This window comes from Hippopotamus amphibius, chromosome 13, assembly GCF_030028045.1.
Source record: "Hippopotamus amphibius kiboko isolate mHipAmp2 chromosome 13, mHipAmp2.hap2, whole genome shotgun sequence".
Classification (NCBI taxonomy): Eukaryota; Metazoa; Chordata; class Mammalia; order Artiodactyla; family Hippopotamidae; genus Hippopotamus; species Hippopotamus amphibius.
Window position 1 is genome coordinate 36249657 of NC_080198.1, and position 18235 is coordinate 36267891.

Below are 18235 nucleotides of genomic sequence, written 5' to 3' on the forward strand. Positions count from 1 at the left end.
TGGCAAAAGGCATGCAGCCATTAGTGATTCTCTGCCCAGGGGATCCAGTCTAGACTTGGCCACTGCTTCAACCCCTGACCTTGGGTAACCTCCCCTCCCTAGGCCTCAATGTCCTTATTGGTAAAACAATGGGGATGCTGGCTTTGATTAGGACCCTATGCCTACCTCCTAGCTGATTCCTCCATGCTCCAAACAATGCCACACAAAAGAGGGCCCAGTAAATAACTGTGGAGTAAGTGACTGAGCTGAGATACCAGGAAGACCATCCTTGTTAAAAATAAGGCTCCGGAACCCTCCCACAATAGCTCAGCAAAGGTGACGGGCAGGGAAAGAGGTGACCCCAAATTTCATATCCCACAGGGCTTCTTTACCTGGATTTCCACTGCCAGGACCATCCTGCTCCCTCCTGGTGTTCTGGCTTCAGCGTGGACTCAAACCACCCCTATCACTGACTCCCTCTAAGTCACCCGGATAGGTTGAGGGAAAACAAACACAGGAGATTCTGAGGCACTAGACTCTGACCATGCTGCTGGGAGCTTCCTCCTTGCCCACAGCGCAACAGGATGACCCACTTCTACAGGCACCCCACTGAGGCAGCTGAGGCCCCCCACTCCTTAGTCTGCAGCTGGCTGTGCCTTGACAATGCCAGCCTATCGCCCACCACTCAGGAGTTCAGTCACATCCACTCTGGGGAGATCTCAACCCTGACACTCCCCAGGCCTTCCTTCAGGTCCAGCTTCCAGCTTCCCCAGAAAGTGCCTCTTCTGGGAACCCCTCCCGCCCCTGCCTGCACAAGGGATGAGCCCTGGCACCTTCCGGCTTCACTCACACTGCAACTGTCACAGCATCCTCAGGATCTGGAACAGACATGCTGTTGGCCGGGGTGGAGGAGGCATCTGCCCAACCGTGCACCCCTCTTAGGACAGAGGTTTTCAAACCAGTTAAGTCTCAAACATCCTCCTCCAAACAAAAGCTCAGGAGGTCATCTGATGTGTAAAATCCAGAGGCAGAGCTACTCCAGCTGAAGCAGGTAAAGGTCCTGAGTGCAGCCCCCTACCCCTGGCTGCCAGCCACAGGGGCACCTTAGCACAGTTCCTAGGCTCCTACGCTCAGAGCAGTCTGAGAACTAAGGTCTGGGGTCCCTGCTCATAGCTGTCCCTGGTAGGACAACCTCATCAGCCCAGCCATCCCAGAACTCAACCACCAAGGTTCCCCCACTGGCTCACTCTATCTGCCCTGCCTGTGACACCTCTTTAATTCTATGGAGAAGGAGTCACTATCCGACCTCCAGGGCCTGCCCACACTTCCCAGCCAACCAGCCTCCAGACAATGCCCTGTGTCTCCCTAAACTCAGGAGATGCCCAAACATCACATGGACCCTCCTTTGAAAATTCAAGGCAGGGGGTTTATGGAAAAGATCACAGATCCTGGTGGAAGGAAGTCAGGCATGGGGGCGGTGGGGGTGGGGGCCTGGCTGGCCAGTTTAACGCTCTCAGTGATTCCCTCACCAACTGCAGACAGATATGAACCAAGTACCGAGCTCAGGGACCTCACACACAATCCCACACATGGACCCCAGGCCTTGCACTCAGCTCTGGTCTGCTCCATGTGTCCCAAGCCTTCTCTGGATGCTCATAAAGACTGGTCCCACCTTGTGATGAATTTTGAGGCCTTTGCCTATTGCTCTGGGCTGACTACTGGGCCCCACCTCCTCCTGTGGCCTTGCAATTTCAAGGAAGCTCCGTGCCCTCCTTCCAGAAGAATACCCTTCCTGGGGCTCAGGGAGTGGTCTCCTCCTGCCCTAGAGGCTAACTCCGGGGTGCAGCAGCCTGACAAAGCTAGGGCATCTTCCACATAGACTGACAGTCATACAGAACCCAGGGACCCCTCACATACATGCCATCCCAGAGTGCTCAGCCTCGGGGCCCCCAGTGGTTTACACGGAGGAAGGCAGAGTTCTAGCCCCTACTGCTTGTCAGGCTGCCAAGGCAGGGAAGCCTGGCCAGAGAGCCAGGGGCTGCCACACAGACCACAAAGCTGGGATCTGGCCATCCTTCCAGAATCCCCACAAAGGCCTGACAAATGCTTCTCTTTGGGCTCCTCACAGAGACCCTCAGGACCTTGCTATCCCATGAGACCAATCCTGTCCCAGGCTCAGACACATCTGCCACTGCCAGGACAGCAGCTGCTCTCTACCTTCCTCATCCAAAGCTCTGAGATCATTCACCTCCACCCCTCGCCCCAGCCTTTGGGGAAGCAGGTGAGCCTGCAAAGCCCTCCCTCCCCTCCTCTTGGCTACTGCCTCCCTCACCCCTCCTGAAATAGAAAGCCGACAGGCTGCTGTCACTGCGTTTGAAGCAACTCCACGGCAGACCCAGACTTAGATCCAGAGAGAAGCCACCGAGGTGGAGAAAAAAGAGCGTGCACACACACACACACACACGGTTAAAGGCAGCCAGCTGTCAGGGTTGGGAGAGTCAGAAGTGACCAGAGTCTCATTAGTAGCCTCTTTTCTCTGGTCCCAGGGCAGTGGGGAAGAGGGCAGGTGTGACAGCAAGCCTTACATTCTCTTCTCTCTGTCACCTAGACCAAGAGAGGCATAGGGCCACTCCTTGTCCACTGCAGGCTGAGACCAACAAAAAGAACAGCCCCTTCCTACTCTTTCACCTGGCTTTGTTCCCCAGAATAACAGATCAGGCTAAATACAGGGGCTGAAGGCGACCCCCACCCTCAGAAACCAGTAGAGCACCTGCGCTGTGTCTCCATGTGGGCAGCCTGGCATCTCTCACTCTCCCAGCTGGTGGCCAAGCCCACACAGCATGGCTCACAGACATGCCTGAGAAGCCCCTTGCACTGCCCTGCACCTGTGGCTTCCTCATGCCATGCAGCCCCAACCCCAGGAAAATCAAGCCCAGAGCACAGCTGACAGGCTCCCACAGGAGGAGGAGGTAGGAGGAAGGGCTTTCATCAAAGAGGTGACGTCAAAACCAGGCAACTTGTGAAGCTGTCAGGGGCCGGGAAATTTGGACAAAGGTGTCTAAAAATAAACCCCTGAAGCCAAGAAAAGGCTTTGGTGGCTGACTTGCTCGCCACCACACCACATGTCACATGTCCTGTTCTGAGGTCTGGAACCCAGAAAGTCTTTTCCCAGGGGTGCTCCTCCAGACTGGCCCTTGAAGCTGAGGATGACACAGACAGGACCGGAGACACCACACACCAGCCCTTCCTTAGGTGAAATGCTGAGCAGGCCTTGGACACTGAGGTCTCCCTTTCTGCCCTCACCACCAGTCAGCTCCCCCACCTCCTGCCTCAGCCTGCCCCTTAGCCTCTGGCCCAACCCCACCTCCCGCACCCTTCTGGCTGCCACCCTCCAGCTTGCAAAGGAAATCCTTCTCCATCCTCCCCGTGCCCCTTCCCTACCACAGTAGCCCTCCTCTTTTTCTTCTCTTCCTATCTCTGCCTACCAAGACCACAGCTGGTGACCCAGGGCCCCATTTATTCATTCCCCAACCCTGACACCAGACTCTTACACCTCCTTAACTAGGATGTGTCTGAGCTCCCATTTCCATCACTAAGGCCCTGTCCCTTTTCCCAAGCTGCTCTGGAGAACAAGCTGCCAGGTTCTTCCGAAACTGCCAAGTTCACATTCCAGCCAACTTTTTTCTCCCCTTCCCTGACCCCAGCCACAAACTGGCCATGCCCTCTGTACAGGCTGTGCTGTCACAGCCATCCTCCAAGGCAAATACTGTCAATAGGCTCACGTCACCAAACATGTCCACCAGCCCAACCCTCTCTGAACTCCAGACTAGACACATCACTGCTGACTTCACACCCCAACTCGGATATCCCTCAGGCAGATCCCCGGGCACAGCCCACGGAGCTGATTGCCCCCCAAACCATTGCCTCTCTCTGTCCTCCATACCTCAGTGGAAAGCACCACTGCACACTCACCCACCTGCCCAAGCCAGAGGGGACTGCAGCCTCTGACTCCTCCCATTCCTTCCCCTCCCCATCACCCAACCCACCCACAAATCCATCAGTTCTACCTCCAAAACAGCCCAAGCTGCTGCCATGCACAGCCGGATTTATAACAGCTTCTAAGCACCGCCACCTGGCCCCCATGAGCCACCGTCCAGCTCCACCCTGCCCAGCAATGCAGAGCCCATCTTGCATAGGTGCAGCTCAGATCCTGGCTGGAACTCTGCAGTGCCTTTCTACTGCCTTTAGACCAAACTCATGCTTCTCTCCCTAGTTCTGCCTAGAACATTCTTACCACCTCTCCAAGGGCTCTTCTAGGATTTTGCCTGAGAGGTTACCTCCTCCGAGAGGTTGTCCCTGACCACTCTGCGCACTTGGTTCCCCGCCTTCTCTCACTGTTCTTTCCTAGTATGTACCCCATTTTTGTCTGACATTTTTACCTATCTCCACTACCTCACTGTAAATGTCTATTTCATGGACCAATATCTCATACCACATCCAGCAACTGACACAGACATTCGATACACACAAGTTGAACAGATGAATAAACAATCACTTCCAAGCCCAAACTGGGGTCATTTCCCTAGCACCCAAGTTCACAAAATGTTTTAAGGACGAGGAATTTACAACAGGAAAAGTTTGTCTCAGGGCCCTTGCTCTGCAGGCCTCTAGCAGGATGGGGACAGCGTGGGCCTGGAGTTGGGGCTGAGCACTAAGGATGCCTCTGGTCCAAGTCAGAGCTTAAATGACAAGGCTGGGTTTCTGAACAAACTACCCGTGCTCCTGGGAGATGCTTGGGGCCCATGAGGTCTTGGGTGTGTGGAAGAAATGCCAGCAGCCTCTGCCCATCTTCCTAGCTCCACAGGCACCTGCTCCACGAGGTGCTGCCCTCCCAACACCACCTTTTCTTCCCCAGGCTAGGCAGGCCTCCTCAGCCCCCACTCAAAGGACTGGCTGCCCCCCGAAGCACATACACCAGACTCGTGTCTCACCTTGATGTACGCATCCAGGGCAGGATGGACACGGCGGGTAGCCAGCCAGATGGACAGGGGGGTGGTGTAGGGGAAAGTGGCCGTCACCACATGGCTGGGTGCTGGGAAGGAGAACACCTTGAAGCCAAATTTCTGATAGAGTCGGATGAGCTCAGGGGAGGGTGACTCGTCCCCTTCACTCAGAATGCTGCCTACTGCACAGCGGCACTTCTCAGTAGGCACCTGCGGAGGCAGAGCAGGGGTGTCAGGATTGGGCAAAGGAAGGAGGCCCACAGACCTTTTGCTTCCTGACTTCTGTGCCAGCTTGGGCCTGGCAGAACCACTAGCTCCAACAAGCCACGCAGCCCCAGACACCACAATGGAGATGACAATTTTCTCGCTGAAACCTGGCCTGTGGCATCCCGCTGCAGGACTCATCCATCCCTCCATCGCACAGGGCAGGCCCCTGCCGGCTGTGGAGGGGCTAAAGAAGTGCTGGTCAGGAAGCAGAGTCACGATGAACTCTGGGTTGCAGATCAAATGGTATGAGATCCTCTTCCCCAAGCTCTTAAGACAGGGCCAGCCACCGTCACCAGGGCCTCCATACCTCCTTTCCAGCCCACAGCCCATCCTAAACCCTGTCCCACTTCCCAGGCCCCTTCTTGGCTGAGACCGCTGGTTCCCTCCAAGTCTCTCTGGGCCCCTAGTACCTACACTTCACTGCACTCTGCTCCCCTCCCTCCCTTGGCTCCCACAAATCCCAGCCAGGTTAGGGCTCCTATGTGAGTCTTAGATGCTTCCTAGGCCTGACTCCAGGCCTGAAAGGCCCAGCACTTGCTTCTCCTCTTGGTATCAAGGGGCCCCAGTTTGTCTCACCTCCTGCCACCTGAATCTATATCAGTCTCCAGGGGTATCACTTCCTAAATCCAAGAGACTTACCGCAGACCTTGTGCTCTCCATCCTGGGTTTTCCTCAATCTGAAGGCCCTATTCAGGGCCCAGTGACTCCTAAATTTAAACTCCTTCTACCTCCACTTGCTCCTCTCTTCAGCCTATCTTCCCAATACCATGAAGTCACTTTTACCTGTCTGTGCCCTCCCACCACTGGCCCTTTCAACAATCCCCTAGGGGTTTCTCAGCCCTACTCTGCCATTCTATTTTGGCCAATGCAGCCCTGTGCTTGGAGTCTCACTTTGCCTGAAACTTCGGCACCTACTCCCACCTCAGTGTAGTCCCTGGGCATCACGCCCCACTCTCTGCAGCTCTGGTCCCCTTGAATCCTATGTCATTAAGCATAGCTCAGGGCTTTTGTGGCAGGCGATATGGTGCAGTGGTCAGGAACACAGCTTCTGGAGAGAGGCAGGCCTGGGTGTGAATCTTGAGTTTTGTGTTTGGGATGAGTCCTTTGGTTTCCTGAAGCCACAATTCCTTGATTTCAACTTACAGAATTGTAAGATACTTCACATGAGAACTTAGCATGGTCCAGCAAGCGCTCCATACTTGTCAGTTCCGAGTAGCTATGACACAGGCCAAACAAGTAACCATTGGCCTAGAATGCCCATCTACCCAAACCTCTGAACACGAGCTTCTCCCTGCCCATGCTTCACGTCCAAACACCCTCTTGGAGAGCTTTTCAGGGTGGCTTGATGGCAACCCCCACAGACCCCAATACTGTGCTGTAAACTCTTACTTATATCAGGTCAACCTTGCAGCACAGTCACTTCTCTCAACCCTACGCTCTTCCCACCCTACCCAGAGGCACTGGAGATCACTGCAGTACCACCTCTTGTCTCTAGATGGTGCAACTGCCCCATTCATACCCAAGACTTGAGGCTGGCCAGAAAGGCAGGTGGTTCTGGCAGGTGTCCTGCTGACAGGCCAAGGGACAGTGCCTGTGGTAAAGCCCATCCCCATATTCCTAACTCTAGAGACCTATGCTGTACAAAAGAAATATCCAATACAGGTTAAGCAGAGAAATGTATGGAGGGTCAATTGATAATCTCCTCTCCAACCCCTGGCCTGCCTGGGTTTGGGACCCAGGGTCTTGATCACCTCAGCAGCCCTCACGGACCTCCCAGCTCTACATTGTCCTCAGTCCCCCAAAAGCACCGGAACACCTGCCCTGCTTAGAACCTCTCAATGGATGCCAATTCACCTCTGAGATGAAACTCCTGAGGTCAGCATGCAAGGCTGTCTCAGGGTGGCCCACACAACACACTACCCGGATTTGTCCACACACTCATCTAGCACTCCTTTTCTGCACCCCTAGGCCTGAATAGGGGCCAGGACCCAGGTGGGCAGGCGCCCACTAATCATCTGAGTGGCAGAGGGAGAGACAAATCCAGGCTCTGGCCAGCCAGCCTTGCCAGCCTCTTCTCCTACCAGACCCCCGCACACACCCACGCGGAACTATTTGCAGCTCCCCAAACATGCCACATCCTCCCATGCTTCCTCCCTTTGTGTAGGCTACTTCCTCTGCCTGAAGTGTCCTCCTAACCCTACTCTAGAGTCCCTTCTGCCTGGGAAACTCAACCATTCTTTAAGAAAGAAAGCCTCTGTTTCTCCTAAGCAGTCCCTCCTCTCTGATCCCAAAATGCCCATCAGAGGGAGCAGGTCTTGTGCTGCACTGTAACTGGTGGCCTCTCTATCTCCCTATCACTCCAGGCCTCTAGGAAGAAAGGTCCAGGATCTTATGCACAGAATTCTTCAGCCATAGTACAGGCACGCACGCATGCATACACATGCACACACAGGCTCTGCATCATGAATAAGGACAGGGCTCCTGAGATCCTGGGCACAGGTACTCCCTTCCTGCCTGAGCAACTTTTCAATTTCACAAGTGAGAACACTTCCTGCCCCCTCCCCTGTCCAAGTGGCTAAGGGGCAGACTAGGAGGTTACCCAGCAAGCCCACTACCTGCTAAGCAGCCTCATACCAAGCAGGAACCAGGAGACAGCTGAACCAGGCACCAGCAAGGAAGAGATGGGACAGGTCCTAAGACAAGCTGGGGAGTGGCAAGGCTGGTCTCAGAGCAGCAGAAGGCTCTTCTGGGCTCCTGGGAGAGCCCAGGCCTACCTCCAGGGGAGTGGGCCATTGAGACAGCCAAGGGCCCAGAAAGGAGTGTCTTGATAGCTAGAAACCCCACCCACCTTGTTTCAATGCAATGTCTTTACTTGGGCCTGGCCTTCGAAGGGCAGCCTGGGCCTTCGAGTTCTTTCTGCCTTCTCCCTTTCCTCCCCATATCAGTCATTTCTGTAGGTACTGATGCCCAGAACAAGAGCTGAACCAGAACTAGTACCAGCAAGAAACCATACCAGGCAGACATGGCAGGGGCCAGACCCACCACCAATTTGAGTAAGGCGAGCCCATCCAGAATCTGCCCTCAGAGGAAAAGTGCTAGGAAAGAGATACCAGAGTACCTCCTTCAGGCTATGAGGCCTCCTGAGTCTTGGCATTGTAAGAAGAGGGCAGTCTGCTTGGAACCTAGGGCTTCCAGGTACAAGCTGGCCCCCCTGCCCCTTCCAGAGAGGCCTTGCAGTACCCTGCTGACCCTGCTGTGTGAGGCCATAGCAAAGAGAAGGTCCCTGCCTGGCCAAGACCTCACTGAATCTGGAAACTGGACAAGATCAATAAATTCCAGGATCCAGGAAGAAAAAATGGCGTCAGCTAGCCCAGAGCAAACCCAGCCCTCGGGTTCAGTAGAAATGGCCCACCCCGGGTCCATAACCTGCATGATCTGATCGGGACATCTGCGCTGTCTGCCAGTCCCAGGCCCAGAGGGCTACCTTGACTCCTCCCTGGCCAGCCTACCCAGCCCAGAGCTGCCCAAGGCAATGGGAGAAGTGGGAGCAAGGCCTTTCACTTGCACTGGTGATCCCCAGCGGGAGAGAGCAGCCTCACCTGCCCATTACTAGAGGGTGAGCAGTGGGTTCGTTTACCCTCCTGCGCACTGCAGGTCAACACAACAAGCCCCACAGGTCCAACTTCCCTGAGCAGCTGGGGCCCAAAGGCACAGCAGGGCTGGCACTAGTCAGGACATGGGTGACACAGACAGTGGGGCCAGAGAACAGAACCCACACTTTAGGCTTGGTGGGAGGGTAGTCAGCAGGATGCCAACCTCGGGGGGGGGGGGGGAGGGTGGTCCAAGGGCTTTCTGGGAGCTCCCACCTAGAACTCTTCCAGGGCCTTCCTCTTCTCACCCTCAAGCATAATCCTAACAACAACAGCTGGCATCTGACAAGGTGCTCACCACCAGCCTCAGTTGCTGCCCTCCACACGTCAGCCATTAAATCCAGAGAGCACCGTTCCTGAGACCCAGAGAGAAAAGCTAGCAGAGGTTACCCATCAAGGCAGTGTTGGAATCAGGATTCAAACCCAGGCAGACTGGCTCCAGAGCTGTGCCACACACAACCCACAGCCACCCAGGAGCCCAAGAAATAGGTCCTGGCTAGGAATGGCCTGCACAATGGTTTCTCCCCACACTGTGCCTCCTCACATGGTCCAGGTGACCCACAGCAGGCTAGGCTAGAGGCAGGGAGGGTTCCTAAAAGCATAAAGTCCCCGTGGCACAAGGCCCTCAGAAATGGGGGGATGCCAAGAGTGCTAAGCACCTAACAGGAGCTGGGTTTTTGGCCTTATCCTTATTATCTAATCCCCAGAAAAACAAAAACCCCGAAGCAGGGATTCTCAGATAGACCAACTGACTTGCTCAGAGTCACACACCGATAAGCAATGGAGCCTTGATTGAAACCCAGAAGGATGAGTCCAAAGCCCTTTCCTCCCACACCTCACCCCTCCTCCTTTCCAAAGCCAGCTCTATTGGGCAGAGAGGGGCTCTCCTTTCCACAGCTGTCTGCAGTGAACCTGCTGTGAGCAAAAACCTAGACTCCATCTGGCAGAAAATCACGACAGGGTACCTGGGTAGGCAATGGCCTGGGCCTTCAGGATGCATCATCCAGCCCACATTCCCACTGCCCTTGTTGAGGGCTCAATCCTGGGAGATCCTACTCCCTCACCTCACCCCTACCCAGACTCCATGTGACCTCAGTGCCTCCAGGGAGAGCAGGGGGCCCCATCCCCACACACACTGAAGGGGAAGGATGACACAGGCCTATGTCAGAAAACTCTTACAGGCCTCAGCCTCTGCAGACTTGCAGTAGATTGGGGGGAAAAGAAACTTCAATGTGGTCTAGCTTACTAAAGGCAGAATCCAAGCTCCACCAGTCCGCTCCCCACAACCCCCTCGCCCCCACCTCTGCCATGCCTAGAGCAAGCGCCCCCTCCTAGGCCTTGGCTAGGTAAACTGAACAGGCTGCCACGCCCTACTTGCCTCAGCCAAGCTCCCCACAAGGGCAGGCAGGCAGGTTACTTAAGCTCCAAATACAGCAGTGGAGGCAGTGGCAGCAGAGGGTAGGGCAGGAGGAGGGCCAGGCTGGCGGACAGGACAGGCCCATGGGCACAGTGACAGCAGCCCAGCCACTAGGTCCTGTTCACAGGCCAGACCTGGTCAGGATCAAATGAAGTGCTCAGGGTCCTCTCCAGCTCCTTCCCAACACCCAAGGCTCCCAGAGGAACTAGGCCTAGGAGGGGAGGCAAAAGTCACTGTCCAAGCAGGAGAGAGAGGGCAGAGCTATACAAGGGCACAGTGCGCACATATGCGCGCACTGAGGGAGGTGGGTAGAGGTGAGGACAGATCCTTGACTGATTCTGGAACTCACCCCCCCTCCCTTGGCACTTAGAAGAGGAAATGGCCACACTCTATGAATGCTGAGCCCTGGAGAGGAGAGGGACACCTATGAGCCACTGCCAGGGTCTGTCAACTTCTTGCCACATGCTCCTTCCTTCTTCCCCGCCACACCCACCAAGGCCCTCAGGGATGGAGAAGGGGATCCTTCCTCCTGTACCACAAGAACCACTTGCCCAGATCTTATAGGCTTCTTCCATACAGAACTCCAAGATATAGGGCGGCTGGCTAACTGACTACATACATACATACAAACATATGTATCTCCAGGATATATACGCTCAGGTGGAATCTCATACGAAAGGGTCCACAGCAATTACCATAATCTTGCCTTGCTGGTGCCCTTTCCTGGCCCTTTCCAGAGCCAGATCAGGGAAGCCTCACCAGGCCTTTCTCAGGAACCAGCCTCCCTCTGTCCAGCTGAGGCCTGGAAAGGGTGTGGCTGGGGAGCTGTCAGCTCACACCTCATGGGGGTGGGCAGTACCCACAGCACATGGCCATCTCTCACCTGGTCACTCACTGCCTCACTTACAGAGCCTGAAATAGCCTTACTTCCTCCCACCCTCAGAGAAGCAGGTTCTGGCTCCTGTTGGGCTCTGCTGGGGAGGGTGGAATGAGGATGGGACACTCCACAGCTCAGCCTACATCCTGTCCCTTCCTTCTGTGAACCACAATATGCAGGGCCCAGTGCCGGACACTGCTGTGGGAGGCAGCTAGGGGGGCAGAGAGCTTGGCTTCTTGGCCTTCCCCAGGACTAGATGAGGTCTGTCCTTCAGGCTTCACTGACACCCCCTGCCCCCACTGAGAGGGCCTGAGGGCTGGGCCCCTTGGTCCCCACTGCGCACCAGTGCCCAGGACAGAGTGACACAAACCAAATGCTCAAATATTTGTTAAATGAAAATAAAAAAGCATGAGTAAACTCTGTGAGACAGTACTGCAACTCCTGCTAACTGCACCTTAGTCTCCTCCTCTATAACACCAGCAGTGTGACCCAGAGGCCTCAGGTCCTTATAAACCAGACAGTCTGTGATAGCCATGAGCACCTGAAGCCCGGGAGTACAGGGTTCCCTGAACTTTTTAGGATTTCTGCCAGGCAGGTGAGCCATGCCAGGTGTCAGGGTGTGACCCAGCTCTGAATAGGGACACAGGTGTCTTCCGGAGTGACCCAGGACTGGGATGGACAAGATCAGAGGGGCCACTTTGACCTACATGTTCATTCTCTGTGCCAACCAGATGGTCACATCCAGGCCTAGAGTCTAAGCCCGGGTTATGAGTATCCAGCCTAACAACCCCTCATCATACCTAATTAGCATGAGTTTTTTCCCACCCATTTTTTGTTGTTACAACTTCTGTTGAGGGCAAGGTACTGAGGTGAATGCTTTACCTATGTCACATAATTTAATCCTTGCCAGCCTACCTATAAGCAGGTATTTTTAACATTACTCTCAGATGAGGAAATGGAGGCTCAGAGAGGGTATGAGGTATGCCCAAGATCACACAGCAGGACAGTGGTGAGACAGAATCAGAACCCAGGACTGCTAACCTCAAGGCCGTACTCTCAGGCCACGGGTCCCCAGACTGGTACCCAAGTCAGGCTGTGTCCAGCCAACCCTGGAAACCCAAGGCCCACAACCCCAGAGAGTCCACCACACCTCCAGGAGAGCTGTACAATGGGCTGCTTGGAGATGGCTGGGTCAGGAGGCCATGGGGAGAGTGCCCCATGCCAAGATTCTTCTATCTCACTCTTCTCTGAGCCAGCCTCCAGCAATGACCCAAAGGTACCGTGCTGCCTTGGCCCTTTCCCATTCTGGAATTAGCACCTCCAACTCAAGAGGCAACGTACTGCTTCTGGAACAGGACATGCTGGTGAGGAAAGAGGCAGCTGCAAGGACCCTCATCCCTCCCACCAAGGTCTTGCAGAGGGTTCCAACTGGGTCAGAAGTGGAAGGAGAGGCAGGGACCAGGGGAGGGTAGAGGAGGGACAGGGACTTACACAACAAACCTCTGCAAGGGTGGTGGTGTGGTGTCTTGTCTAGGAGCTTTCCATAGGCCAGTGCCTGCCCCATCCCCTTTGGGTCCCAATGTTCTTGACTGTCACTTAGTGCCATCTCCCAGCCACGTGACCTCAAAACCTCAATGTCTACTTATCCCTCAACCAGGCTATATCACCCCTCACCCGAACGCAGCCCAATCTCCTCGATGGCCCTCTGCCTCATCTCCTTCTCTCCTCCACCTGCCATCCAGTTAGCTTCCTAAATCAAAGCAAATTGTGTTGAGGGTGAGAGAGAGTCACGGGAGGGAGGGGATATGGGGATATATGTACAAATAGAGCTGATTCGCTTTGGTGTACCTCAAAAACTCGTACGTGAGTGTAAAGCAATTATATTCCAATAAAGAGCTAAAAAAAAAAAAAAAAAGCAAATTGTGCCGCACCTTTCCTCCCAACCTGCTGTACCCTCCCACCACCTGGCCCAACAAACCCTTCTACATCTTTCTCCACCCATCACGTGTTCACTTGCCACACTTCCTCTGTCATCCCACATCTGCAGGCCTGTGCTCTGCAGTTCCCTTAGCCAGGAGGCCCTTCCCAGTAGAGCAAAATTCTACTCACGACAGAATACCTCCTCTATGAGCTCCCATGGCAGACCTGAGGTAAACCCACAGCGTGCTCACAGTTCTGTGAGTGTCAAGCACAGTGTCTTGCTGGAGATTCATTTGTATAGGGCTGACTTGCCAACCACACAACGCTTCCTGAGGGCAGGGCCAGGTCTGTTCATCTCCAGAGTGCAGATGTAAAGCAAAACCTGGCATAGAGAGGGAGTGAGCACACCCTTGTTTTGACTAAGTATCCCACTGAGGCCTGTTCAGCACCTAGTATGTAGGCCATAGGCCTTGCCCACCTGAGCTCTCCAGGCAAGGAAACCAGAGCTGGAGGCTGGAGAACCCTTGGCAGAGCTGCCAGCCCATACAGCTGTGGGCAGCACCACCCCATGGCATGGCAAGAGGCCACATTAGTGAGCCCTGATTCACCACAGGCTGTAAGTATGGCCATACACCCACAGGGTGCCACTGATGCCAGGGTAGTCTCTGACCCCAGCATCTAGGACATTCTGAACAGCTCACCTGGCTCCACTTGCCCCCAAGGCCCTCTCCCAACCAGGCAGCCTGATGTCCAAAGAAATGCCTTATCACTGGGCCAGGGACCACCATAATGGCTGGAAGATTCCCCCTTCTTTCAGCATGAGAGCTGAAAGAAGAATGGCAAAGAAACAAGATATGGCCCCGAAGAGAGGGCAGCATCTGAATGGCCTGACCTTGGAGTGCTAGCTTCAAATGGGGCTGAGGGAGGGACAAAAGAGGCAACAGACCAAAGCCCCAGCAGAGGCTAGGGACTCGCAGTGGTGTGGCCCACTGCACTCAGAAGTCCACGGGTAGCCACAAGCAAGGAAAATCAGACGGGGACAAATAGAAAGCCAGCATATGGATGTCTGGAGCAGAAATTCAGATTAAATCTGGAAGGAGCTTCAAGCTCAGAAAGGAGGTGGTCGGCATAGCCAGCTCAAAGATGTTCCCACTCCTTCCTCATAAACCAAGACACCCCTCACCCAACAAGCCCTATCCCATGTCTGTCCATGGGGTAGAACCCCAGCCAGGGCACAGGAGGCTCTTACCATGTGGGGGTTGTCATAGCAGACAGCAATGGAGCGGAGCTTGGGGGAGACACTGCAGCTCTCCGTGAAAAGCCGCCCAGTCTCACCATAGGGCCCCACGTGGAACTTGTAGGCCATGGTGACGTTGCGGATGGGGGGTGAGCCAGCACTCACTGCCACCCCAGCCAGCAGCCCTGAGTACCCGGCAAAGGCCAGCAGCGTCAGCAGCAGCAGGAGAGTCAGGCCCCCAATCAGGCCCAGGAGTAGCAGGTCCGACATGGCTCTGCGCCCACCACGCCGCACCCCAAGGCAGCTGCAAAGGAGACAGAAGGGAGAGGAGGCTGGCAGCCTGCTCTTACCAATGTGCCCACTTGCCCGCTGGCCAGTTCTGGCCCAACCTCAGCCCTGCCTTGGGTGCTCTGACCCAGGAGAGGGAGGAGCCAGAGGTGTGTACATATAGAGTGACCTAGAAGGGAGCTACAAAGGATCACTGAAGCCACAGCCTCTTTATTTCTTAATCACAACTGCTGAGGCTCTCAGAGCAGCTGTCAGCTGACAGCCTTGGTCACACCTGGGGAAGCTGAGTCACAGAGAGGCACAGGAGTGAGGCAGCTAGGGACATACTCCTGGCCCTGACCAGCCACCCCTGATGGGCCAGACGTCAGCCAGCCTGCCTTTTCCCCACCACAACTGAGCCACGCTGCCTGCCCAGCCTCCCCAACCCTCATGGGCCACTGCCAGAGGGAGGATGGACAAGCACAGGGCCCAAACACTTATTTAAAGACAGGGAAACCATGAGGAACAAAACCTCGGAGAAAAATGTGTCACAGGAAGGGACTCTCATAGGAAACTCTCCTTTGCTAAGCACATCTGGCCCGCGAAATATTGCTATCCAATAAGCTCACCCATCCAGAACCAAAGGAGAGACAAGGTTAAAACAGCCTGAGCAGGCAGAACAAAGTCCTGCACTATGCTTCCCAGACTTGAGCTGAGCTACCGGTGCTTACAAGCTTCATCACACTTTTCCAGTCCATAGATTAGAAATAGCAAGGAAGAGGAGGAGGAAACGACTGCTTAGAAGTGGAGACACAACAGGGAGCAGTGAGAGTTACTCAACTCTGGCTGAAGCATTCCATCCCATGGGGGAGGGGTGCTGGCCTGGCAGGGAGCCACACCTGGGATCCACTTGCTGCCCTGTCCCTCCCGCTTCTTTCCCTTCTTTCCCACATCTCCGGATGCTTAGAATTTAGTTTTTGTGGTTCTGATCTCCCCACCTGACCTCCTGTACTATGTAGTTCACAGAAAGGCATCCTGGGGTAGGTGTGCCGGGGTGGGGGGGAGATGTCTTTTTTCCTTTTTGTGTATGTCATTTATCTGACAATTCTCCCTCTTCCTCATTGGTCTTTCCTCCTTTTTCCTATTTGCTATCTGCATGGTACAAGCAATAAAGATACTTGTTTCAGTGGAGGAAAAAAATTTAAAAAAAACAAGAGAAGCTATCCAAGAGCAGGCCTGCGAACACAGCACATAGGTTGGGGTGTGAGCCATTCAAGACAGACTGCCCAGCACCCCATGAAACTTGGGTCAGAAGCCTAACCCTCTTATACAGAGGCCTTGACCTGCGTTGCCTGGGCGGGGGGGCGGATCACACCACAGAGAAGACTATTTAAAGAGGAATGGAAGCATGTGACCCATTGGAGGAACATTCCCACCCCAAGTAATTAAAATTTAAAAGGTTTAAGAGCTGAAAATCAGCACTTCAGCCCTATGGAAAACTTGGCTGTATGGAATAATTTCTTTTCTGTGGGTTCTCGGTATCAACATTTTTTGTTGAAAAACTGTCTTTGGAGTCAATGTGCACACAGTGTTTGTCTCACAAAAACGCGAAGTAAACTTCTAAACCTTTGGCATCATGACCTTGAGGTGTCTTATACTGGTCTTCTTACCCACCTCTGTTCCTACCCCATAGTTGTGCTTTTTTTGGACACATTCCCTATCCTACTCAACTTGCCTCCAGTTAGTTTCCCTCCTGTTTTCTTTGAGGATAATGATAAATCTTTCACTGACTACTTACTATCTGCTAGGCACTGTCTAAATGCTGAAACACAGCTACTTCATTAATCCTCAAAATCAGGTGGGTATGGATAGGTAAACAAGTGGTTAGAGATTAAGAGACTTGCCCAAGGTCACACAGGTACCAAACAGAGCCACCTGGACAAAATGCAGGCAATGGGAATCCAGTAGTCTGATTCTAGGCCCCCATTTCCACTTTCTCTCTCCTTCCCAGCGAACGGGACTTTCAGAAGAACCCAAGCATTTAATCCACGTTGGACATCTCTGAACCCAAGGCTCTCAGGCTAGAAGCTCCCAGCATCTACGATTCCCACGTGTCTTGCGAGTGACCAGCCCTCACTCTGACCTATCCAGTACCCTCACAGCTGCACACTCCCTGTCTCCTCAGAGGAGCTTAGTTCCCACCTTTCTCCTTCTCTCACCTCCTAAACCGCTCAGAAAAGGGGGGAAATGCACCTGGGGGCCACAGAGCTTTGGTCAGCACAGAAAGGAGGCGGGGCAATGGGAATTCCCCCTACTCAAGAGAAAGGGAAGGAGAAGCACTGGGGAAGCTCACCTCTAAAGCCAGGCTCACTTTTAGCAACTCCTGGCATCCAGCACGGCAGGGACCAAAGGCTCCAAGTGCTCCAAGACTGGGGGCAGAAAGAAAATAACCACTGAGCCGGGCGCCCTACCCTGACTGATTTCTTTGCAGGGGATGCCCACAGGGGCCTCTACAAGAACTCTCTCCTCGCCACACGGTTGCACCTCCACTACATCCTCAGACCCCTTAGGGAAATGAGAAGCCAAATTCCACCTCAAAAATGTCAGCTCTTCACTAGACCCCTGCTCATATGCCCGTGTTCTTGGAGAGCCCTCTTCCTGCAGGGCTCCAGCCACCATACCTGGCGCTGAAACAGCCCCTGCTGCTGACCCTGGGCAAGCTGTGACCCTTCTCGGGCCTCGATTTCTCCTCGGGTCAGAGGCCGAGGCCGAGCATCCGGGCGGGCTGCCCCGCGCAAGCTTCCTGAGGCCGCTCACGTGCGCCCCGGCGGCTGGCCCTGCCCTTAAAGGGCCCGCTGCAGGCAAAACTTCGGCGCCCGGGGGGCGCGGGAAGACTTGGAGTCCGAGGGGCCTGCGCGGGGAGGAGGGGACGCCGCCTCCACTCTCCACTCAGGGCTTCCAGTCCCTGCTCACCCTGGCCTCGCCTATTTACCCAGCCCTCTTCTTTTCAGCCACGACCTCAAGGGGTCCCACGCACCCCTGCAACTTCAAGGAAGTTAAAGTTTGCAGCCAATGCTTCGAGGCGCGGCCTCAGGAGACGGGGGCGGAGTTAAAGTGCGGTTCTGGCCTCAGTCGTCGTACCCCCCACCCCCTCGCCAGCTCTGGCTCTCTTGCCTCCGGGCGTGCCCTGCACCCGTGGCCGAGGCAGAGAGTGGCCCGGGATGACAGTCTGGTCCAAGGTCGCGTTCGGGCCCTTGGACCCGGCCGAGGCGAGCTGTAGGCGAAACGAGATGCAAAGAGCGGCTGGGCCGCGGGGGCTGCGGTGGGCCCTGAGGTTGCGCCCGGGCGGAGGGAGGTCCCAGGCCCTCGGCGCGCGTAGAGCCGCCCCGGCGGGGACACCGCCCCGGCCCTCCCCTCACCTCAGCGGCCGCCCGCCGCAGACGCCGATCCGCGCACGCGGCTCGGGACTCAGTCGTGGAGCCTGCGCGCGCCCGCCTCACACGCTCGCTCCGCCCCCTCTCGCGGCAAGACGTGGGCGTGGGCGTGGGCGCGTGCGCGCGGGACCCAATGGGCGGAGGTCTGCCCCCTACCCGTATCCATGGCAACAAACAGGCGCCT

The 18235-nt window shown here is 55.1% G+C and overlaps 1 protein-coding gene across 5 annotated transcripts in view; it reads right to left on the reverse strand.

Annotated features, from left to right (window-relative positions):
* Positions 1 to 18135, reverse strand: part of TEX264 (testis expressed 264, ER-phagy receptor) — a 29934-nt gene extending 11799 nt beyond the window's left edge. Inside the window, exons 1-4 of one of the 5 annotated variants that reach the window (XM_057705529.1) lie at positions 18037 to 18134; positions 16971 to 17046; positions 14363 to 14654; positions 4971 to 5192 (exon numbers count right to left, since the gene is read on the reverse strand). In XM_057705529.1, the coding sequence (XP_057561512.1) occupies positions 4971 to 5192; positions 14363 to 14620 (480 nt within the window). In that variant the 5' untranslated portion in view covers positions 14621 to 14654; positions 16971 to 17046; positions 18037 to 18134. Of the gene's footprint in view, positions 1 to 4970; positions 5193 to 14362; positions 14655 to 16970; positions 17047 to 17298; positions 17581 to 17791; positions 18012 to 18036 lie in introns of those variants that run through there. The other 4 variants (XM_057705531.1, XM_057705532.1, XM_057705534.1 and 1 more) reach the window with 4 other exon arrangements.
* Positions 18136 to 18235: the final 100 nt, after the last annotated feature.